The 19,152-nt window shown below is 38.2% G+C and overlaps 1 protein-coding gene and 1 long non-coding RNA gene across 8 annotated transcripts; one reads left to right on the top strand and one right to left on the bottom strand.

The window, feature by feature from the left end:
• The first annotated feature begins 1,962 nt into the window (after window positions 1-1,962).
• On the top strand, window positions 1,963-3,794 carry LOC134202662 (uncharacterized). Its single transcript, XM_062677688.1, has 2 exons — window positions 1,963-2,208; window positions 3,333-3,794. The coding sequence occupies exons 1-2, from the start codon at window positions 2,029-2,031 to the stop codon at window positions 3,735-3,737; spliced, it is 585 nt and encodes a 194-aa protein (XP_062533672.1). The 5' UTR covers window positions 1,963-2,028; the 3' UTR covers window positions 3,738-3,794.
• An 8,671-nt stretch (window positions 3,795-12,465) lies between these two features.
• Window positions 12,466-17,459, bottom strand: LOC134202661 (uncharacterized). Of its 7 annotated transcripts, none has more exons than XR_009977291.1 (4): window positions 17,145-17,459; window positions 16,804-17,086; window positions 16,309-16,723; window positions 12,466-12,819 (listed from the first exon to the last, which is right to left on the bottom strand). It is a non-coding gene; the product is annotated as an uncharacterized LOC134202661 (long non-coding RNA). The 7 variants fall into 7 exon arrangements; XR_009977287.1 differs by having other exon boundaries at window positions 12,466-12,865; window positions 17,145-17,458; XR_009977290.1 differs by having other exon boundaries at window positions 12,466-12,865; window positions 16,361-16,723; window positions 17,145-17,457.
• Window positions 17,460-19,152: the final 1,693 nt, after the last annotated feature.

Genomic DNA, 19,152 nt, shown 5'->3' with positions numbered 1-19,152 from the left:
TTTAAACAATACCTCTAAAAGGATTCTTTGTCGTGCCAAATCTTTGTCCATGTTCAGTGGAAATCCTGTTCTTGCATCAGCGATTAATAACATGTTTCGGCAGAGCTGCATGTTTCTAGAAAATATGTCAAAGAAAACAATTAATGACTGTTATATAAATATGGAGTCCAGGACAATCTGTGCCCTGACTTCTTGATAATAGCAGCCCAATTCGATACTATAATTATTTTCTCGTCTATACTTTTATTATCTAAATTATTATCACAGCAAAATGTTTGCTAAGAATCCAACCGCCGAGATCTCGGTAAAATGTTAACCGAAGTCAGGTATTTCCTCTGAGAAACATAGTTAAAATTTAAAAAAAATCTGTAAAATTGTAGTTTATATTATTTTTATTCTTCTAATAGTTCGAGGTTGAATGAATGGGTATTGCGATTAGTTGTGCCGCCATACGGAAACTCTGAAAAATTTGTACTGAGTGAATTAAACGTATCCATAATGGTACGGCCAGTCACAAGACAGTAGAATTATAGGATCGATTGTGGGGCATGTAAACACTTCATAGAAGTCCCATAATAGACTTTTCTTACCTTTGCAAGCCTTTTTTGCGTGTCAGTTGAATCCGCAAGTGTAAAGGCGAACCGTTTTTTCCCTTGTGGGAGCTGTTATTTCTGAAAATAAACAATAAATATATTGCATTTTATACCATATAATTTAATTTCAACTTACATGTATTATAATTCAATTTTTGCTGTTTTTGGCAGGCAAATGTTCTATTTAATTGAATCCACATCGCCTTGCACATCGCCGCGGACTTCAAGACAAAAAAATGGCCGTTGTTGCTAAAAAAATGCACTGAAAAAGAAAAAGCCTATTTTTTGAGTTTGTGCTAACTATCTAAATCATTTACGATAAGATACATGTAAAATAAAATTATATCAGATAAACCTCACTGTGAGATCGCGTCCGCCCGCGGCTGCGACTAAATAAGACTGAGCTGTCACCATCTCAACAGCAATCATCATCATGAACAGTGTTGCCGAACACATAACAAATGCAAGAGCTACACATTTAATGACTGTTTACATATTGTGCATTTCATCATAAATTGTACGGTAATGCGCGTCTAATATACTACAATCCCCCTTTTGATATAAAAATGGCCAACATGTTTGGGTTATACATATTGAATTACTTAACGTCATCGCAAGTTATGCCAGACGAACTTCAGGCTAAATTTAAGTAAATGGTCATTGTATCTACTGTTGTCATCTGGTAAATGTCTCTAGTATAAATTCACCACCATTTGATTGAACTTGTTACCATATGATACATTATTATAGTCCAAACAGACTTGCGTTCTAATCATTACTGCAATCCCACAAAGATTTCAAAATTAATTTCAGTGTCTTGATAATAGATTCCATCTTTAACTTCGCTTCACTTCAAATCACCAACTGAATTTCGATACAAGAACTGTCTTAGTCACGACTTATTTTTACCAACCCTTATGCCATGAATGACTGGCACTATATATCCACCTTTTACAGTATTGTCGCGCTCTTCTCAAACGCTCAGATCTTCGCGGTGGTAACGCGCAAGCAAAGATTGCGCAGCAGCGCGCTCATAAGCTTTTCCACAGGGTGCGAGTCTGGGCTGTTAGGATTTTATAAGCCGCCGAATGGGGTTGCCATAGCTGAATAGCCGCCGTATGTAAAGTAAATGGGCGCACTCCGGCGCGATTCAATGGGGGCTGATTGAGATGATCACGATCCGAGTGTTTATCATGGGATGCATAATATAATCATTGACTAATACATAGACGGAGGGGTGGCCATTTTTCCGGGCACCACTATATACCCCTGGGGAGTGACGGATTACAATTATTACGATCACTCGACCATTGAGAAGCCCCTCAATTCGAACCATGAAAACAAAAATGAAAATGACAACAGTTGTCATTTTCATTTTTGTTTTCATCTGAAAACCGATCGCACATCGAGTCCAACGGTTGTTCTCGTTTCCGATATGGAATCGCTCCAACAGCAGCATCAGCACCATTTATCGGGAAGTGAGGTTGCCGGTACTCCTATCACAACGATCACCACGACCAGCACCACCAGCTCCACCGCCGCAGTGCTACTTGCCGACCTGAGTTCAATTCGCATAAAAGGCGACGAATTGTCGCGGTCTGCTTCATCTCCTTTGGTAAGTGTTAACATTTCCTGAATCAAAATTTACCTTTGTTTTGTACTTAAATGCCAGTATTTACAGTGAATTGATCTACACGGATAAAAATATAAAAGCTAAAAAGATTAAAATTTAAGCTAAAACGATATTCGGTCTATCCACTCATTGCTAGGATTATTTTTGATTTAATCTTTTGAAAGATAAATTTGGTTTAATCATTGCAAGGCTTTCTTTGCTATGATTTTAAGCAATGCAGCTGGTGTTCATATTGTTTACATCTAAATTAAACAATTAAAAAAAAAACTTTTGAAAATCGCAACTAAGAATCAACGTCACGACATTGAAAATTAATTTGAAAAAAGACGGGATTTGTATGGGGATAAAAATTGATTATAAAACATAAAAGCCCAAGGGAAAAAAATGAGTTCCTCAGAGTGGAATTATGATCAAGAGCGGGGTAATTAAGGTTCATTTTAGCAGCATTTCCGCGGAATATTTGTAACTTGGGTATTTGCTTGGGTTGCATATGGAAAACACAGCAAAACCTATGGTTTTTGTGGGATTACTAAGGGTAACGACACAAGTTTTCCTGGGCTGAAAAGTATCGATAAACGATAGTACATCCCACAAGAAATACAACAAAACTCGTAGAGGATATGCCGTTTATCTTTTTTCAGGAATATGTCGTCTTTCTCGCCATAGACAAATTTGTATCGTTCCGCTTGGAGCATTCATCGATTCGGCGCAATTCGTGAACAAAATCAAAAGAGTTTCTTTTTGTATTGCACGGTTCAGTTTTTCGTAATCTTTTCGCTGACTGCGCAAAGCCGGACTAGTCGAGCAAGAACTGGAATCAGAAGCTGGAACAACCTGAAAAAATATGAAATATGGCTGCGATTCTACCTACCTTGCTGAGCGATAAAAGTAAAATGAATGTTTTTCTCAAGTCTCAAGAGTAGTAGAGCCAGCTTGTTAAGCATTTGAAACTTTATTTTTCGAAAAATCGTTGCAATGCTTAAAAAGCATGTTAAGCTACATTTATTTATAATCCTTGTAACAATTATAATTTGAAAATACTTTAGAAGGAATAAACAGTAAGCTAACAAGCTTTTTTCATTTTATCCGTGTATCTTCTCATACAGATGAGCAGCCGATCGAAGGAAATACCCGGCCTGGACAGCCAACGGTCTAGCCACTGTCCGGTGGTACGGGAGGGTCCCGCGCTGGGTTGCAATTTCTGCTGGAACACAAAGAGGATACTGCGACGGAAAACCAAGTACCACTGTCCCGAGTGCCAGACGAACTTGTGCATTGCGCCCTGCTTCCAGGAGTATCACGAACGCCAATCGGCGGAGAACCCTGCCCCCACCAGCAACGACAGCGGAAGCGGCTGTGTGTATGGTGTAGGTGGATTGTACGCAAAAGTGGATCTCCGATTTGTTGAGAACCTTTACTTTTGCGGAATTGTGTCATTCTCTTTGTTGCTTTTGATGGGTAAGAATAGAACACACATTCAGACTATTGCTAGGAAGAAACATTTTTTGTAACGCTGCCTCCGGCTTGGATCGCTCCCCCGATCACGCGCGTCTACCGTGGAAAATCAAATTTCGGACACACTCAAACTTCGGACGCTTCAATTCGTATGGGAAATTTTCTGAAATATTTCATCGAAATGTTTCGTCAAGCTGGATCGGAAGGACTAATAGTTTTAGCTTGTTTTAGTATAGTTACATTGTAATAAGACATGTTAAAACAATGCAACGAATTTATTAAAAGACAGTCTGAGCTATGCAGTGCGAATTATTTTCATTTATTCTTCCCGGTACTGTGTAATCATGCGTCCGAAGTTTGAATCTTTGTGTCCGAAATATGAATCCAACCCAGCCGGTGTCCGAGGTTTGAATAGAACTGAAGCCGGATATTTTCAAAATTACAAACAATCTTCGCAATATCTTGCACATAATAAATACGTATTTCCAAAATGAATACTATACCTAATGATTGCAAAAGTGATTTAAAAGATGTGACTTACAATGTCAGTAAACAGGATGATTTCATAACAGGAAGTGCTTAAGCGTCCGAAGTTTGAGTTTGCACGGTACTCTGATTTACCTGGACCGTTTTACTGTATTCGGATTTTCTTTGAAATAATCAACCAAGAGGCGGAAAAAGTATACAATTGTTAATGAAGATGTTTTACAAATCAAATTCGGTAGAAATACACACAAATCTTATAGAAGGCGACGATGATCGTAATCTTTTTTGTCGGCAGAGTGACCGCTTGGAGGTTCAGGTCATATTTGTGAAAGTTTTCCCGTACAATATAAAATATTTGGACCGGCACCGGAAGTCGAACCCAGCCACCCTCAGCATGGTCTTGCTTTGTAGCCGCGAGTCTTACCGCACTTATATATAACCGCACTACTTATATATAAGGAGGGCCCTTAATTATTACGAATACATATCTTAGGATCACTTAAAAATGAACTTTTAATAGGATATCCGGAAATCCACATAATACATCAATCGACTCAGCTCGATAAATTAATTGATTGGTTTGTTGCCTAATTGATTACTAAGTTGCTTGATTGCTTTATTAGTTGGTTGGTTGCTTGATTGATCGTAGCTTGCTTGAATGGTGAGTTCCTTGATTGGTTGACTGGTTGGTTGCTTGATTTGTTAGTTAATTAATGGGTTGGCTGCTTGATTAATTGGTTGCTTAATTGGTGGGTTATTTGGTCGGCTTGTTAGTTGATTAGTTGTTTTGTTGGTTGCTTGAATGGTTGATTGGTTAATTGGTTGGTTGCCTAATTGGTTGGATAGTTGCTTGATAGGTTAATTGGTTGCTTGATTTATTTTTAATTGATTGGTAGCTTGCTTGAATGGTTGAATGATTGGTTGCTTGGTAAGATGCTTGATAGGATGGTTGCCTAATTTATTTTATTGGTAGCTTGCTTGAATGGTTGATTGATTGTTTTGTTGGTTGCTTGAATGGTTTTTATGTTGGTTGCTTGAAAAGTTGATTGGGTTACTTGATTGATTAGTAGGTTGTTTGATTAGTTTGTTGTTTCATTGGTTGGTTGACAGGCTGGTGGATTGGTAGGTTGTTTGGTTGGTTGGTTGATTGGTAGCTTGCTTGAATGGTTGAATAATTGGGTGGTTGGTTGGTTGATTTGTTAGTTGGTTGAATGGTTGGTTGGTAGCTCGCTTGAATGCCTAATTGTTTTATTGGTTGGTTAGTTAATTGGTAGCTTGCTTAAATAGTTGATTTATTGGTTGCTTGATTGGTTGTTTAGTTGGTTGGTTGATTAATTGATTAGTTGATTTGTTAGTTGGTTAAATGTTTAATTGCTTGATTGGTTGGAAGTTGATTGGTAGCTTGCTTGAATGGATGGTTGGTTGATTGGTAGATTGGTTAATGGTTCCATGATTAATTGGAAGTGGGTTAGAATGATTGTTTGTTTGATTGATTAGTTGGTTACTTGATTCGTTTGTTGTTTGGTTGATTTGCTGGTTAATTAGTTGCTTGATTGGATAATTGGTTACTTTATTGATTGGTTGCTTGATTGGTAACTTGCTTGAACGGTTGGTTGCTTGATTGGTTTATTGGTTGATTAGTTCACTGGTATTTTGCTTAAATGATTAATTGCTTGATTGGTTTGTTACTTGATTGATTTGTTGGTTGCTTAGTTGGGGGGTTGGTAGATTGATTAGTTGCTTGATTGGTTAATTGTTTGCTTGATTGATTGGAAGTGGGCTTGAATGATTGGTTGCTCGATTGTTTAGTTGGTAACTTCATTCTTTACTTATAAAGTTGATTGGTTAATTGGTTGCTCGATTGATTGGTTGCTTGATTTGTTCTTCTTCTTATTGGCATTACATCCCCACACTGGGGCAGAGCCGCCTCGCAGCTTAGTGTTCATTAAGCACATCCACAGTTATTAACTGTGAGGTTTCTAAGCCAGGTTACCATTTTCACATTCGTATATAATGAGGCTAACACGATAATACTTTTATGCCCAGGGAAGTCGAGACAATTCCCAATCCGAAAATTGCCTAGATTGGCACCGGGAATTGAACCCAGCCACCCTCAGCATGGTCTTGCTTTGTAGCCGCGCCTCCTACCGCACGGCTAAGGAGGGCCCCTGCTTGATTTGTTAGTTGGCTGAATGGTTGGTTACTTGATTGGTAGTTGCTTGGTAGGTTGGTTGCCTAATTGGTTTATTGGTTGGTTAGTTCTTTGGTAGCTTGCCTAAATGATTGATTGGTTGGTTGATTGGTTTGTTGCTTGATTGATTGGATGGTTGCTTAATTGATGGGTTGGTTGATTGATTAGTTGCTTGATTGGTTAATTGGTTGCTTGAGTGATTGGAAGTGGGCTTGAATGGTTGGTTGCTCGATAGGTTAGTTGCTTATTTGGTTGCTTGTGTAGTTGATTAGTAGTTTTATTGATTGCTTGAATGGTGAATTGATTGATTCTTTGATTGGTTGATTAGTTGGTTGGTTCATTGATTTCTTGGTTGATTGATAGCTAGCTCACTAATAACTGTGGAAGTGCTTAATAAACACTAAGCTGCGAGGCGGCTCTGTCCCAGTGTGGGGTGTTATGCCAATAAGAAGAAGAAGGTATTGGTTACCAAAGTTTCATGGTTTGCTAAGAACGGAATTTCAGTTTAATGTCTGAAAGCAGTTACGGTTTTACCTAGTCATTCGATAATAAATAGAAACCGGAAGCAGCTGTTGATCGTCGCAAACCTAGAAAAAAAGGTGGCATACTCCGACGGCCTTGTGTTGGAACCAATAAAGGGGTTCATGAATGCAACATTTGCTTTACTACGACTACCGATGCAGAAGATTATGAGAACGCCGGCGCTCAGATCCTCCAAAGAAGCAAAATGGGAATATTGTCTCGCCAAATTCGGAAACTCGTCGAGAGCAGAAAATTAGTGAAACAGCTAATGAAAACAATATTCGCCAGATGCGCTCAATTTTTCATTTTTCATTGATTATATTTACGGAAATACATTTGCATGACTTGGTGACTCGCATTGCTGCCCACACTACCGTAATATGTAATAAATTACCGTAATGATTACGAATACATACCTATTTTAAGATCACTTCAAAACGAACTTTTGTTGAGAGGCCCGAAGATCCATATTGTTACACATCAATCGACTCATCTAAGTTGCTTGGTTGATTGATTGGTATGGTAGATTGCTTGAATGGTTGAATGGCTGGTTGCTTGAGTGGTTGACTGGTTGGTTTACTGGTTGATTGATTGGTTGTGGTTACTTAGTTGATTGGTTGATTAATTGGTCGGCTGGTTATTTGATAAGTTGTTTTGTTGATTGCTTAGTTAATTAGTTGGTTGGTTGCTTGATTGGTTGATTAGTTGGTTGGTTGCTTGATTGCTTGGTAGATTGATAGCTTGTTTGACTGGTTGGTTACTTGATTGTTTGGTTGATTATTTGGTTGGCTGCTGCTTGATTTGTTAGTTGGTAGTATGGCATGGTTGATTGGTTGGTTGCTTGACAGGCTGATTGATTGGTTAGTCGGCTGGTTAGTTGATTATTTGTTTTGTTGGTTGCTTGGTTGATTAGTTGATAAGTTGATTGGTACCTTGCTTGAATGGTTGGTTGCTTGATTAGGATTTATTTTTAAATTCTGCTCAAGCTTTTCACGGTGAAATAAAAGACAAATTGTTGTTCTCCATGTAAGTAAAATCAAAATTGATCATGTAGATAAGTTTTGAATCAATTAAACTCATTAGTCATATTTAATGAATATTCCCGATTAAAGTTGCATATTGAAGAAAGCTGAATTTGGATGTTTTATGATGTTAAGCTTTTTTAGATTTGACCGTTGCTCGGCGTTGGTGTTGGTGTTGGCTATGCTAAACATGAGCTCTTAGCATAGGCCTGGCTTGACTGGTTGATTGAATGGTTGGTCGGCTGGTTAGTTCATATGTTGTTTTGTTGGTTGCTTGGTTGATGATTAGTTGGTTGGTTGCTTGACTGCTTGGTTAGTAGCTTGCCTGAATGGCTGATTGCTGGATTAGTTGGTTGGTTGCTTAATTGGTTGATTGTTTGCTTTACTGGTTGATTGAATGGTTGGTCGGCTGGCTAGTTTATTAATTGTTTTGTTGGTTGCTTGAATGGTTGATTGGTTGGTTGCTTATTTGGTTGATTAGCTTGTTGGTTGCTTGATTTTTCAGTTGATTGATTGGTTGGTTATTCGGTTGCTTGATTGGTTGACTGGTTGGTTGGTTGCTTGCTTGATTTGTTAGTTGGTTGAATGGTTATTTGCTTAATTGGTTGATTAGTTGCTTAATTGATTGATGGTAGGTTATTTGGTTGATTGGTTGCTTGACTGATTGATTGATTGGTTGGTCGGCTTGTTAGTTGTTTTGTTGGTTGCTTGAATGGTTGATTGGTTGGTTGCTTATTTGATTGATTAGCTTGTTGGTTGATTGGTTGATTACTTAGTTGGTTGATTGGTAGCTTGCTTTATTGGTTGGTTGCTGGCTTAGTTGATTGATTGATGGTTGGTTACTTATTTGGTTGATTGGTTGCTTCACTTGATTGATTGGTTGTGGTTATTTAGTTGATTGGTTGGTCGTCTCGTTAATTGATAAGTTGTTTAGTTGATTGGTTAATTAGTTGGTTAGTTGCTTGATTGGTTGGTTGCTTGCTTGATTGGTTGGTTGGTTGCTTGATTGCTTGATTGATTAGTTGGTTGATTGCAGCTTGATTTGTTATTTGGTAGTATGGTTGATTGGTTGGTTGCTTAATTGGTTGATTGATTGGTTAGTAGGCTGGTTAGTTGATTAGTTGTTTTGTTGGGTGCTTGGTTAATTGGTTAATAAGTTGATTGGTGGATTGGTTGGTTATTTAGTTGATTGGTTGTTTGATTGGTTATTGGTTGATTGCTTGATTGGTTGATTGGCTGGTTGGTTGCTTGATTGCTTGGTTGCTTGATTGCTTGGTTGATTGGTAGCTTGCTTGAATTGTTGGTTGCTTGATTGTTGGTTGGTTGCTTGACTGGTTGATTGGTTGGTTGCTTGTTGGTTAGTAGGCTGGTTAGTTGATTAGTTGTTTTGTTGATTGTTTGATTGGTTAGTTGATTGATTGGTTAGTTATTTGGTTGATGGGTTGGTTGGTTGCTGCTTGATTTGTTAGTTGGTAGAATGGTTGATTGGTTGATTGCTTCATTGTTGGTTGATTTATTAATTGGTTGGTAATTTGGTTGTTTGGTTGCTTGACTGGTTGATTGGCTGGTCGGCTGGTTAGTTGATATGTTGTTTTGTTGGTTGCTTCAATGGTTGCTTGGTTGGTTGATTCGTTGCTTGATTGATTGGTACCTTGCTTGAATGGCTGATTGCTGGATTAGTTGGTTGGTAGCTTAATTGGTTGGTTATTTGGTTGATGGGTTGCTTTACCGTTTGATTGAATGGTTGGTCGGCTGATTGGTTGATTAGTTGTTTTTTTGGTTTCTTGATTGGTTGATTGGTTGGTTGTTGCTTGATTTGTTAGTTGGTAGAACTGTTGATTAGTTGGTTCCTTGATAGTTGGCTGGTTGCTTAATTGGTTGCTTCATTGTTTGTTGGTTTGTTGGTTTGTTGGCTAATCCAGCAATCAGCCATTCAAGCAAGCTACCAATCAATCAAGCAACGAATCAACCAATCAACCAACCAAGCAACAAACAAAACAACATATCAACTAACCAGCCGACCAGCCAATCAATTAACCAAACAATCAACCAGTCAAGCAACCAATTAACCAATTTACCAATCAATCAATCAATCACCCACAATGAGGCAACCAACCAATCAACCATGCTACCAACTAACAAATCAAGCAGCAACCAACCAACCCATAAACCAAATAACTAAATAATCAAGCAATCTAGCAATCAACTTATTAATCAATCAACCAAGCAATCAACAAAACAACTAATCAACTAACCAGCCTACTAACCAACAAGCAACCAACCAATCAACCGGTCAACCAACCAACCAACAATGAAGTAACCAATCAATCAACCATACTTCCAACCTGGGTGCTGCGGATAGAGCCTCTTTTCTGCTCTCAAGCGAGTAGAGAGATATTTTGAAATCAATCCTATAAGCAACATTATTTTGCAGTTGCTTGGCTGTCAAACATTTCCCGCTCTTCGAATTTCTCTTTCCATGCTGCATGAAGGTGCACAAATGCGCTAGACTCTACATGACTTTACGATAGTTTACATACATTCCTGCTCCAATAAGCTGTTGAATCTCGTGAAATTTCGTAACGAGTGCTTTTTATTTGCATTCCTACTAATTTTTAACTCGAAATATAATGTGAAAATATTTATTACAAAGAAAAAAAAACTCAATCTAAATTTCTTTTTATTTTTTTTCTAAAATAATAACAATACTTCTCAATATATGATCTGAAACGAACATAACCACAATATCCAATGTTTGGCTCCGGCACAATAGAAAAGTTTGGCTTCAGTTTGACAACCAAATCGATTCTATTCGCACCACCCAGCTTCCAACTAACAAATCAAGCAGCAACCAACCAATCAAGCAACCAACCAACTAATCAACCACCAAGCAACCAACAAAACAACATGTCAACTAACCAGCCGACCAACCAATCAAGCAAGCAATCAACCAACCAATCAACCATTCTACCAACTAACAAATCAAGCAGCAATCAATCAAATAACCAACCATTCAAGCAAGCTACCAATCCACCAAACAATCAAGCAACCAACCATTCAAGCAAGCTACCAGTCAACCAAGCAATCATTCAACCAACCAACTAATCAACCAATCAAGCAACCAACAAAACAACATATGAACTAACGAGCTACCAATCAACTTATTAACCAATCAACCAAGCAACCAACAAAACAACTAATCAACTAACCAGCCGACTAACCAATCAAGCAACCAACCAATCAACCAGTCAAGCAACCAACCAACAATTCAAGCAAGCTACCAATCAACCAAGCAATCAAGCAACCAACCAGCTAATCAACCAATTAAGCAACCAACCATTCTACAAACTAACAAATCAAGCAGCAACTCATCAACCAAATAACTAATCAATCAAACGACCATCCATTCAAGCATGCTACCAATCAACCAATCAACTAATCAACCAATCAAGCAACCAACCAATAATCAACCAACCAACCAACTAATCAATCAATCAAGCAACCAACCAATTAGCTATCCAAGCAACCAACAAAACAACTAATCAACTAACCAGCCGACCAACAATCAATCAACCAGTCGAGCAACCAATCAAGCAACCAACCAACTATCAACAATTCAACAGTTCTACTAACTAACAAATCAAGCAGCAACCAACCAATCAATCAATCATTCTACCAACTAACAAATCAAGCAACCAACCAATAATCAGGCAACCAACCAACTAATCTACCAATCAAGCAATTAACAAAACAACTAATCAACCCATCAAGCAACCGACCAACAATCAACCAACCAACTAATCAACCAATCAACTAATCAACCAACCAATCAAGCAATCAATCAGCTGAATAATTAACTAATCAACCATTCCAGCAACCAACCAATCAAGCAAGCTACCAATCAACCAATCAAGCAACCAACCAATCAGCCATTCAAGCAACCAACAAAACAACTAATCAACCAACCAATCGACCAACCACTAATCAAACGGTAAAGCAACCCATCAACCAAATAACCAACCAATTAAGCTACCAATCAACTAATCAACCAACCAATCAACTGAATAATTAACTAATCAACCATTCCCGCAACCAACCAATCAAGTAAGCTACTAATCAATCAATCAATCAAGCAACCAGAACTGTTGAATGGTTGATGGTTGGTTGCTTGCTCCATTTTTGATTGATTGGCTGATTGTTAGTTGGTTGCTTAATTGATTGGTTATTTGGTTGATTGCACAGCAAAAAAATTAGTTGAATATTACATCGAAATCGCTGCAACCAGTTGAGTCCATCGGTATATGTCCGTGATGAACTTACTTTCAAGATAAAAAATCACGTTAATAAAGTAATAAAAAAAAATCGGTATATGACGCACTCGAGAGCTTGCTTTGTAATAAACAAGAGTGACGTAATTTCTCCCGATGTAATAAGATGATGTAATGGAAGCGATGTAAATGAATGTGATGTAAAACCACCCGAAATGTATGGCGTTGAATTAAATTATTTTGGGGAATCAATTTTTATGGAAGTTTTCGGTTATTTATTTATTTAATTTGCTAAATTATAATAATGTTTTTTGTCTTCTAATTATCTATTTTTTATTGCATGCATTTTGTATGAAGTACATTAATTTTATGTCCACAACGTATTTTCTCTATACAGCGGCATGGTGAAATTCAGAAGATTATTGAATGGTTAATTTTACAGTCGGTTACCATTATTTACAGTGGTAGAATCGCGGTAAGCTGAGTGCGCCTATATTTCGTTGTCCTGATCGGTCCATCCGCAGCTCTCATGTGTAATGGTAATATCATCCAGGGGCAGCGTGTCATCTTGAACATGAATTTTCCATCCGGTGAAATAGCAGGGCGAAAGGTGAGTGGCCTCTAAGTCCTTTGAAGATCCCGAATCCTTCTGGGATTATTAAACAATCTTTCAAGGATAAGAAAAAAATGATACCCTAATATAGCAAAGAAAATTAGGTAATTAGGGATTCCGAAGGAAATCCTTTAGGAATTTCAAAGAGAAACCCTCTGGGATTTCGAAAGAAACTTTCTTGGATTCCGAAATGAATGCTTCCAAGATTTCGAAGGGGGAGTATTCCGAAGAGAATTTCTATAAGAATTCCAAAGGGAACACTTTCGGGAATCCAAATGGAATCCTTTAAGAAATTCAAAGGAAATCCTAGAGATTTTTCCTAGAGAGAATCCTAGAGGAATACATTTTGGTTTAATTTGCATTTCAGAAACTCTTCGACGATGCTGGTACTCAATCAGCTAACATTTCTGTATCGTTAGGTGAGTTATTTGTTTTGAACAAACCGAATAGTTGACAACACAACTGTATACAAACACAGACAAACAGACATAACACTCGTCAAATTTCCATCGTTCACTGATTTACTGGTCAATTCAAATTAATCATTAGTTGGTCAATCGATCACTCGTAGCACGCTCATCGTTTTTGTTCGAGTTTGACGTTTGCTCACTACCGTCAACTGGTTCGTGATTTGCCCAACTAACTGAAACCAACAGATGTCGTTACTGTTTAAACGACGATGAATTTGATGAGTTAATGTTCAATGTGTTATGTCTGTTTGTCTGTGATACAAATGTAATAGAGGGACTTTTCTTACAGTTCGTACTTAAAAACTTTCACAATCGGCCCTAAAATATAAACCAAAGAGAATCTTTTAGCATTCTGAATGGAAACCTTTCGGGATTCTGAACAGATTTGCTTGGGTTCGCGAATAAAATCCGATAAAATCGTATCATTATTGCAGAAGAAATTGTTTTTTTTTCTACTCCTAATGGAATCCTTTGGTTCTATTAGAGATTGTAAGGAGAATCCTTATGAGTAGCATAAGTAAAATTAATTTTTATTTTTACTTATAATTAGTTTACCAAATAATTTTACATTTTAAAATTTAAAGTTTTCGTTGTATTCGCCTTTTATACATATGTTTATTTTTAATATTCAATTTTGCTTTAGAATTCTAATAAGTTTACCATTGCAGCCTTAAAGAGATGTTGGCTATAATATCGGCGAATTTGACAGAAAATATATGGGCTAACTGTCTAATTTGCCGTTTCCCTTCCGCTGACAATTGTGTTTGGGGCTTATATTTAGGGTTCCGACGGGAATACTTTCGTGATTTCGATGCTAAACTTTTCGATATTCTGACTGGACTCCTTTCGCGATTCCGATGGAAATTGTTTCGAAATTTTGATGGGAATACTTTCGGGATTGCGACAGGGGTCCTTCCGAGTTTCCGACGGGTTTTATTTCCGGATACCGAAAAGAATAATTTTGAAATCCCATATGAATATTCTTTAGAAACCCGAAAGGATTCCCATCAGAATCGCGAAAGGATTTCCTTCGGAATCCCGAACAAGTCCCTTCAGAACCCCGTCAGAATCACGGAAAAATCCCGAAAGTATTTCCGTTAGAATTTCAAAAGTGTTACAGTCGGAATCCAGAAAAAATTCTCGTTGGAATTTTGAGAGGATTCCCATCAAAATAAAGAATGGATTCACGTTGAATTTCCGAAGGATCTTCGTCGCAATCGCTAGAGGATTCCTGTCAGAACCCAATCACAAAACGATTCTCTTCACAATCACGGAAGAATTCCCGTAGAAATCCTGAATGGTAATAAAGTTCTTTTGAGCTTGTTAGTGGAACGTCTTCACTTGTCATAAAACGAGTTCAAAATATCCCATTTAATTCCACCATTTGACCACCAACTCCAAAAAGGATTCCTCCCAACTCCAACCTGCGGATTACCCTTCGAAATAGCAAAAGATTCCCCGTCGAAATCTCGTCGCAATCGTGCAGAAATGCCCATCATAATCCTGAAAATATCGAAATATTGAAATGGCTCCCGTCGGAATTCAAAAAGAATTCGCGTTGGAATCTCGAGAAAATTCCAGTCGGAATCCAGAAAGGATTCCGAGATGAATACTGAAAAGATTTCCGTCGAAATCACAAAAAAATATCGAAAGGATTTCCATCGGAATCCCGAAAAGATCCGCATCACAATTCCGAAAATATTCCCCTCTTAAGGTCACTCCTGACGGAATCCAAGATTAAAAACTGCTCGCGTTTTCGGGGGCACACCACTCGATTCAGAGGCGGCGCACAACACCCCCCTGGCGTCCTATACTATCACAAGGGGTTTGACAATAGCCACCATGTCCACGGACGGTAGCTCATTACCGTCCGTTGTTATTGTACGAAAATAAACATCATGTGTTTTGTTTACTATTTGTTTTGGTTAAATCTAAAAATTGTTTTCAAAATAATTTGCAAGATTTACATCTTTGACCATGGGAATTATGTTATTTGATGATAAAATATAATAAACTTACGAATTGGAGAGAATCTACAGGTGAAATCAAGCGCTACACGAAATCATTTTTCGTAACTTGTTCTCCCGCTCCGAATCAAACAAAATATATTATTATTGTTTATACTGTGTTGGGCATCACAGTTGAAATGGTCCGGGGATGCAAATCGAACAACATTCATTAGTGAAATTGAAATGAAATAAATGGTGTGCTGAAAGATGTTTTAGGGTTATATTTTCATGCCGGTATTATTTTTGAACAAATTGAAAAAGTGTAGCCAACAATATTTTGGATAAAATCCAGTTGGTTATAAAGGAACGATTCGGGAGAAGTGCTTTTCAAAATGTATGCTGGACATATTCATGAAGATGTTCGCTACGCTGAGAAGCATCTCTTGCCACGGGGCTGGCGCACAACTGTCATTTTTGTTGATTTAGCTTTGCTGCGTCGCAGCATGCGTAAAATAATAAAAATGACAGTTGTGCGTTGCTTCCGTATCGAGTGGTGTGCCCCCGAAAACGCGAGCACTTTTAATCTTGGATTCCGTCAGGAGTGACCTTAATTCCGGCCAGTGAAAGTATGCTTGTCAAAATCTCGAAAGGATCACCGTCACAATCTCGAAAGGATTCTACTCGCAATTCCAGAAATATACCCTTCGGAATCCCGTCAGTTCTCTTCTTGGAATCCCAAAAAGGCAACTGGATTATTCCAAATGATACCCTGCAGTATTCCAAAACTTTCATTGTCAAATCTAAAAAAATACCTTCCTCGCAAACCCAAGCAAATCTGTTTAGAATCCCGAAAAGATTCCATTCAGAATGCCAAAAGATTCTCTTCGGTTTATTTTATTGCGGATTGTGAAAGTTTTGAAGTACAAACTGTGGAAAAAGCCCACTATACATTTGTTTTGTCGACTATTCGGTTGTTCAAGCAAATAACTCACCTAAAGATACAGAAATATTAGCTGACTGGGTTCCACCATCGTGGAAGTGTTCCTAAAATGCAAATCAAACAAAAAAATTATTCTGATACGTAAGTTTTTTTTTAATAAACTTACCTGTAGATTTAAAAACGGGTACGCTTATTGTTGATGTTGATGATACCATTACCTTCTTAATCTTCATGAGTAGGAAAGCTCAGAAAAACTGCTCCATCGTAGTTTTTCTCAGTGGAAACGGTTCCGGTGCATTTGATTGCAATCAATCACAGTTGCTAGTTGTTTTGAACTCCAAAAAACGTCATTTTCCGGATACGTATAAATGGTTCGAGAAAGCTTCCTCCGTCCTCTCTGCCTGATAACAAATAAGCAGCTCGGCACTGTTGCATGTCATCGAAGAGCAGATTGTGTTTCGAAGAAAAATTGGTGTTGAACTATGGCAGCCCTCGATCGCACGGTTATAATCTTTTTCCGAAGGAAATGTCCAAAAGCTCGCCACACAAAACTAAAAAGAATTATTTCGATTCATTTGAATCTTTCGGGAAGTTAGGGAACAAAGATTAATCTGAGGGTTTTAATAACAAAATTCTCCATCCAATATTGGACACTACTTACCAGCTAAGCCATGCGCAAGTTTGGGCACGTAGGTATACATTTCTACAGCACAGAGCACCTTGGTCGCACCGGCTGCGTTTTACTCATCAGTTAGACTCTATATTTACAACTTTGCTTTCGAATTCACCCTTCGAGCCCGTCCAGGAGTCGTCGATCGCAGGAATCAGTGAAAGCGGCTGTACGCACGCCGACGACATTGTTGTTGTTTGAATTGTTTGGTAGCGGTCCACCGTCTGCACTGGAACCATCTGGAACCGTGTACTGCGACAAGTTTCGCAAGGCGCTATAAGATAAGCAGTTTAAATTACAATTTGCGGAGGATTGCAAAATACATTACTTACCATATTATTGATATGCCAGTTTGGAGCCATTGGTCATACGGCTGAATTTTTATCCATCACATGCACATCTGAATTCGCGAATTTCACCGTCCGGAGTATTGGCTGGTCGGTTTTCGATGTTTCCATACCTTCGCGAATTTTTTTCACTGCCCAACGCATTTCACGAAACAAACGGACTGGCCCACCAAAATTCTTTCACGACCGAATCGGAAAGTCATCATCGATTCATCGACGGCGACGCTGAGAGGGAAGGTGAGGGAGAAAAACAAACAAACTGTCAAAACGTCGAGAGGGGTAAGCCAGCGCTCGTAAAATATTTATGTGTATAATGTAATTCGTCACCCACGAGGGGTATTTTCTGTAAAATGAAGAAGAAGACATGGTGCCCGATTTTCTGATGGCTTTGTACCGGACATTTCGGTCTATGTATTCGTCAATGGTATAATCCTATTGCTGCATGCCCTTCCTTCCTCTTCTTTCGAAATTGGCGACCATGTCCATTGATTCTTCACAATTAGCATCTATTTTTGAAAATTACCCCATCATCTGAATGTCTCATGAAGTGCCCAGATGCTGATTCCTGCACTATTCCTGTAGATGAAACTTTCGAATGGATCTTTCAAATCTTTTCTGAAATTAATCAACTTTCGCTACATAAGCCTGCTTGTGATACAAATCATCATAGTTTAATCAATAATGTTCACCGCTCACCACAATCCAATCAATAATGGTCATAATATTGTTAATCCAGATATTGTTAACTATTTCTATAAGTACTAGTATACCTGGCATGTTTCCATGTACTTCTACAAAAACCGTAAATAGCATTCAAAACATATCAGTATATGCGGCTTTTGTGATTATCTTGCGTAGGGTTTGAACCCAAAAGCGCTATCCAACGCAGACCACTTTTCGACCAAACAGTATCCAACGTAGTCTGATTCGATATAAAGGAAAGGACTTCTGATGAAGCAAACGTTTCATGCAACGTCTTCAACATTTAAACTTGTACCCACATTTCAAGTTATTGATGACCTAATAATTATACACAAACATAGCACAACGTGAAAATATGCTCGCCTCAGGACGAACTCAAGGGCAAGTATAAACACCTTCACAACTTCATAACTATCCTCCACGAATAGTGCGTTTCGTCAACCTATCACACAATAAATCGTCAATGGTATGGATTCAATAACAGTCTCCCATCTACATTGCGCACACATCAAGCCTAAACCTCCCTCTAAACCTCCGGTCATATGAAGTAAATCCGTACCTTAACCCTAACTTTGCCGTTCAAAAGTCGTACTCGACCGATGTAATCTCTTTCTTTCTTAGCTCCTCTCATGTCGACCGATTTATACACGAACAAACATGGTGAACAAGTGTTTATAAAATACTGGCCAATATTAGAATGAATCCCCTGCTAACGTGAACTGCCCGGCATTCAATCTCATAATCAACAAACACTTGTGTAGGTATATACTACACAAACCAAGAAACTCCAGAACTGAGTGGCAATTAGTGAATTTTAGCGCAAAACAGTAAAATGTGACGAACAAACCATAATCATACTAACACCAGCGGGCATACCTCCAACATACTACAAATTAACCCTCACACCACGACCACATACCGGTTCGAACTACTATGAATTTTTATGCATCGACTCTCATTATATACAGTTCCACGTATTTTAAAAGAAACTTTACTATATTATGACAACTGCCCTCGGATAAAGAATTCGACCCTTTTTCTACAGGGCTCAAGCAATTGCAGACAGAAACTGTCTTCTTCACAGCCACCAACAAAAATGTACCTCTCATGTGAAACTACCGAATCCAAAGATCACACTAAATCACAAATAGTCAGGTCTAACCTCTTCGTTGCTACATCACAACCCATCTTATAACACACTTCTTCTTCTTCTTCTTTTTCTTCAATGACTCAATATTCCAACTGGAACTTAGTATTCTATCTGCACTTCCTTAATTGGAAGCTTTTCTAT

This window comes from Armigeres subalbatus, unplaced genomic scaffold, assembly GCF_024139115.2.
Source record: "Armigeres subalbatus isolate Guangzhou_Male unplaced genomic scaffold, GZ_Asu_2 Contig1330, whole genome shotgun sequence".
Taxonomy (NCBI): domain Eukaryota; kingdom Metazoa; phylum Arthropoda; class Insecta; order Diptera; family Culicidae; genus Armigeres; species Armigeres subalbatus.
Note: the sequence above shows the minus strand (reverse complement) of the source record. Positions and strands in the feature narration are given on the sequence as shown.

Bases quoted from the DNA above. Each gene is read 5' to 3' on its own strand.
- LOC134202662 (XM_062677688.1), top strand. From the start codon at position 2,029: ATGGAATCGCTCCAACAGCAGCATCAGCACCATTTATCGGGAAGTGAG. The intron at 2,209-3,332 runs GTAAGTGTTAAC...CTTCTCATACAG, and splicing joins GGTCTGCTTCATCTCCTTTG to ATGAGCAGCCGATCGAAGGA.